Source organism: Numida meleagris, chromosome 3, assembly GCF_002078875.1.
Source record: "Numida meleagris isolate 19003 breed g44 Domestic line chromosome 3, NumMel1.0, whole genome shotgun sequence".
Taxonomy (NCBI): Eukaryota; Metazoa; Chordata; class Aves; order Galliformes; family Numididae; genus Numida; species Numida meleagris.
This window is the reverse complement of record NC_034411.1, coordinates 46,667,636-46,673,485: the sequence shown is the minus strand read 5'-3', so window position 1 is coordinate 46,673,485 and position 5,850 is coordinate 46,667,636. Positions and strand designations below refer to the sequence as shown.

At 37.2% G+C, this 5,850-nt stretch overlaps 1 protein-coding gene across 1 annotated transcript in view; it reads right to left on the bottom strand.

The window, feature by feature from the left end:
* The window catches only part of LOC110395737 (maestro heat-like repeat-containing protein family member 2A), a 6,971-nt gene continuing 1,481 nt past the window's right edge, over window positions 361-5,850 (bottom strand). The window contains exon 6 of the mRNA XM_021390498.1: window positions 361-497. Within this exon, the coding sequence (XP_021246173.1) occupies window positions 361-497 (137 nt within the window). The remainder of the gene's footprint in view (window positions 498-5,850) is intronic.

Genomic DNA, 5,850 nt, shown 5'->3' with positions numbered 1-5,850 from the left:
GACAGTGACTCTGCAGAAAACCAAGGCAAGTCCAAACCAGGTGAGCAAGCTGGTGCAGAAGGATGGTCAAGCCCTGGAGCAGTGTGGAAAAATGTGTTGTTCTGGTGTGCAGACAGTATACAGAGCTGTCGAAGATAAAGTCCAGTGAAATGCCTCTATGTGTAAAGTAAATAATATGTAAGCAACATAACCTGGATAACTGAAAGACAGATGGGGGACAAGCTAAATAGGCCTCAATTCAGGAGGATTTAATCCATTGAATCCATTCAGAATTCAATAATCAACAAATGTGTTTCCTGGGTGACATTACTTAAATCTCATTGTGCCTTCAAAATTTGTTTTAGCACTTAAGTCTTTCATTTAGCTCTCACAGCAAAAATCTTCATCAAAGACCTTGCAGGATATAACTTCTAGGAGTTTCTGGACAGCAGGAAAGGCAATGACCAGCGTCTGTTGGAGGTCTAACTCTCCAACACCTTTCACTTGGGGTAGTGTAACTGTATGTGAACAAAGCATGTAACGCATCCGTTTGTGTAAATGAGGAAGGTAATTCTTGTTTAAGAACATTTCACACCAACCTTTCCCAAGTACAAATGATTAGAGGGTTCAAAGCAATTAAAAGTTAGTGTTCGTATTACTCTGTTTAAATATGTCACCAGGGACCCTTTGAGAGACACTGCTTTTAACACTATTCCCACTGCTCGCACTCTCTCTCTCTCTTTTCAATAAACATTTTGGTTGTCAAAATTGCCTTGGCCTGAAAAATCCAACTTTGCCCTGAGGACCAAGGAGAAATTTTCTGCAGAGTATAAAGCAACTGCCCAAATTGTTTCAGACTAATAGATTATTAAAAATAAATTGCTCCATCAGAATATTTTAAAAGCCATTGCAATAAAGATTAGAGGTAGCTATCAGGCTTGTGCAGAGCTTGGGGAGTTACCATTAAAAAGCAAAAAACAGAAATAACTGGAAGCAAATGAGGACTTGTTTATAGTGCACAAAACATTCATCAGAAGGATGTAACTTACATGGGTCATTTCTATAACAGGAACATTTTGAGTGCTTTTTTAACTTGTCTGTTTGTTTGCTCGTTTTGATAGATGTAAATGGAAAACAACAGGAGTGGATTTTTGGCATACTTGAACAAAAATCCATTTCTTCTGATGAAGCAAATTGTTGAGGAAAACTGGAAGTGTTCTCCTTACAGAAGTAGACACCTAGGTCACAGCTTCATTCAGCACAGTGTCATAATTGATTTGTGAAGATAGAATTGTTCATGCACAAACTTTGAATTCTAGTCCATGCAGAATTAAAAGTCACAGCAACACCTCTCATGAATGCTACAACGATTCCAGTTCACCTTCCGCAAAGCAAGAGACAGAGATTTACAGATGACCATTTATATGTGTCACTCTAAATATTTGATTTGGGTATTTGTTAAGGGGAGGAGAGGTCTTTATTTCTAAGCTTATGTTCTAAAGTGAACAAACGAGGAACCGCATTCCTCTACTTCAGAAAACACAGGTAGAATATAGGAATTATCATTTCCTGCTCACTGCGGTATTTCAGGATCTCTACATCTCCTGGAGGATGCACATGGCTGCCCAGGTCTGTCTTGTTCTCTCCTGTTTGCCTTGATAACAAAGTTTCAGATACTCAGACTTCTGAAGTTCTGGCTGAGAACCTCCGACACAGAAAAATCATGTGCCACAGCTCCAGGTTTCTTTATAATGTGACCTTATTCATCACAGAAAGCCCTCCTTATCTCAACCCAAATCAGCCAGTATCTCCTCTTTCTCTTTCTTCCCTGCTCACTGCACTCCTTCACCTCCTCTTCTCTGCCTGAGCAAAGTGTGAGCAATAAGAAAAAGGACTCTAGTATCTTTTGTTTCTAATATGTTTCTTTGTGTGAAGTTGCTTTTTCAAAATGAAAGGCTCACAATGAAACACTGGAAAGTGTTTTTTTTTCCTCAAAATGTGATAAGCATGTTGAAAGCATAGGGATTCCCTGTGATGGGATTGAATTAATTCTTCCTCTGTAGTTATTCTATCCTTGTAAAAAGAAAACATACAAAAGTGACAACTTATTGTAGCCATTTGAGTCTCATAAATGCAGATCCATTTTTTAAAGATTAGTTTAAATAAAGCTCTGTGCTAAGGGGTATATATAGCAAAAATGAAAAATCATCTTTTTTTTTTCAATTAAAAGAATTGAAATGAAATGCTAAGTGAAACGGTTATGTGCAATGCTAACCATCCAGAAAAGAATGTAGACCATCTTCCAACATCTGATAAATCCACACATCCATGCATTTTTCCTCACTCATGGGTGCTCTTTGCAAGGTATTTCTTTGATCCTCTCTTGAATACCAAAAACTGACTGAAAAGGCAGGGCAAAAAAATCAGGATTTCTATAGAGAGATTATGTGGTGATTTCTGGCGTAGGGAAAGAGGTTTTCTTGTCTTTGGAAAATACGTTGGCTTCTTGACAAAGACAAAGAGATAACGACAGCCAGGGAAAGGATATCCATTTTAATGATTCTCCTTCCACAACATAAAATAAAGGAAGGAGTGAGGCAAGTGGAGGAGGAGGTCATGAGAGGTGGTAAGAGGTGAAATGGAAAACTAGCAACAAACAGATATGTGTGTAGCTTGCTCTGAAAGTAGTGCATCCTATTTAGTTTCATAGAAATGACAACAAAGAGCACAACAACATTCGATAGAACAAATTCTCAGCTACAAAACACTACTCAAAACAGTTGCATTTTCACCAGAGTTGAACAAGAGCCTACATGCTGAACTCTCAAAAATCTATCACAGTTACTACTGCTGAAACATACCACCTGTAGCCTCACTATGCCCACATCCACTGTTTGGTCCCCATAAATATTCAGCAAACACTGATGAATGTCTGTGGGTGTCATTTTTTCTTCATGAGGGATTTCAATGACACATCTTTGTTGTATATGCATTTCCTTGTCAGAAGCCATTCTGTCAGACTGCACCTCTGCTACCATCTGTCATACAGCAACAACATGTAACAGGATATCGGTGGGAAGGATCAGCTTCTACTGCCATACCACCAACATTAGCCTTTGAGGTTGTAGGCCAACATAATAAAATAGGAGGCACTACTTTTAGAGCAGCCCTTATATAATAAAGCCCAGCAGCCTGAGCTTGATAGTTTATTTGAAGTCAGAGGAAATATTCAGGCATGACTGTGAAACTGCTGCATATGGAAACTCATATTTACATTGGGAAATGTACAGTGTATAAAACATAGCAAAGAAACTGTTACTGGACAAAATATTTAGACAAGTTTATGCTTTCCTTTTTTTTTTTTTTTTTGAGTCTATATGCAATCAGCTCACTGAGGTTATCTAGAGTTTGCACTACAGCTTTGGGATAATCACTAGTAGAAAACTGTTATTTCACATGGCATTTACTATTAATGATTATAGCATTTGTTCAGTGACTAGCCTTCTATTTTTTCCCATGTTTCCATGACAATAATTATCTCATCATTTTAAGTATTGTGATTGGGAGTGGCAGTATAAAAGGGTGTAATTTACTTCTGATTACTATATTGTGTCACATGAATGACTATACTTCATCACAGTGTATGTACTGTGGCAAGAGTGGCTGCTGCCTTGGAAGAGAAGAAGGAAATGAAATATTAATGTGAAGCTTCTGATAAAACACAATTGCTTGCTTCTAATACACTAGAGAAATGATCACTGTGTACTGGAAATGAATTCCATGTTATGGAATTATGCATCTTTGTAAAGATTGATTTTTTAAGATCTTTAAAAAACAGGAATTAAATTATGTAATGTGCCTGTTTCTAAAGTTGCCTGTGATCTGGAATAACTAGGATAATGTATGTTTATTTATATAGAATCACAGAATGTCCTGAGTTGAAAAGGATCCTAAAGATCATTCAGTTCCAATCTCCTGCCTGGGCAGAATTGTCACCCACTAGTTCATGTAATAAAGTTACATAAAGTAATGTAGACAAGACTATATAACTGCCTGTTACGTATAACATAGAAATTTTTTGAGGCACCTGAATTACTTTCGTATGTTAGCTTATTTCTATTTCATAATATAAAGTACATAACATCCTAGGCTAACAAAATCTGTATTTTGCTATATTCCCATGTATAACGTAGGCTATATTACAGATGGTTACAATATATACTCCATTATCTTAAAATATTTAGTGCAGAAGTAGAGATGTTTCAGGAATAGCTATTTTGCTTGTACAGCATGGTCTCTAGTAAAATTCTTTCAGATTTGTGCCAGAAATGTATGAAGAACTTTTCTCTGGATACTTACTCCATCAAAGAATGATAGAGACAGATAGAAAGACAAAGGAGAAAAAAAAAGAAGAAAAAGACAATGTCCCTTTTTAGACTCACACAAAACTCTGAGTTGGTTTTTAGTGTAGAAAAACAATGCAGAGCACTGTAATTATTCTGCAGCCTTGGGGAACAGCTTGTTGACCCTTTCAGTTCAAGTAGCAGCACAGTTACATCAGCAATGACCCACGTCCTTTTTTAATAGCTCTGGAGAGGCCTACCAGAAAAACGTCATCTGATTTTCTTACTCCAGAGAGTAGCCCATATCTCAGGGTATTATTGTCAACAGTTTACGGGCGTTGACGATTAGTTAGAGAACTAAAGAAGTTAAAGTCCAGCTTCCCTTGAACTCCACAGGAAAAGAGGAAGGAGAAAAATGACTGCATTATGGAATCATAGACATCAAATACATCAAAAGGGAAAAGCACCGTAACTTCAGGTTTTCATTTATATGTCTAGTCACTAGCTGATTAGAAATGCATACATATATTGCAATTTAGCAGGCAATATTTGAATGTCAAGAAGTTCTGTAGCTAGTTTTGCTTCAAAAGTTGAGGCATTAAACAAACAGAATTTGCTACTGCCATCCTATGTTACTTGAAAGTTCTCATATTGTCAATCAACTGACGATGGCTTTTACTGTAAAGCCTCTGCAGTGCAACAAGCATAGTTTGAGGAATTCCATCTTCCTCCACACACATACTTAGGAAAGCAAAGATCAGCTCAGTAAAAAATAAGACTGAAAATAAAATGAGTTTTTTTAGAGGGTTGTTTACATCTCCAGTGCAGTGCCTTGTGTTTGTCACCCAGTTTCAGGAAGGGTTCAGTAGGAATTATGGGCAAAGACTTCGGGAGCATAAAACTGGCCATGCAGTGGAAGAGTTAAAAAACTATTCTGAATGCTATTTCATTGAAAAGAATGATGGAAATACAGTACAGTCAGTTCATTCAAATGGGAAACAAGCCCATTTCAAATGCCACATAAATACCAAGAGCTTCAAATTTCCTTTCAGTATTTTCTTATGGATGATAGTGGTAGCAACACAGAGAAGTTAGACTTGAAAATTCAGTTCAATCTGACTTAAAAACCAGATACAAAGGAAAACATTTTTAAATTGAAAAGCAGGACATGAAAGACAAAGAAAAGAAGTTATTAATTTGTTTTTTTAAATACAGTGCAAGTTGTGGAACTCATTGTCACAAGGTGCAAGGAGCTAGTTAAGATTTGAATAAAGGAAGGAGGCTTTTGTAGTTAAGTATCTCCCTGTCAACGGTTTACGGGCGTTCGGCCCGGTTCTGTGACAAAGGGGATGGGGGACTGATGGGCCCACGCCTCTGGAAAAGGGAAAAGGGGAAAAGGGAAAAAAGGGTAAGGAGATGGCCCTGAGAGCAAAGAGCAGCGGCAACAATCTGAGGAGAAACAAACTAATTTACTAAATAAGATATCGGAATGCAAAACAACACACTATAATACAATATAATTACAATT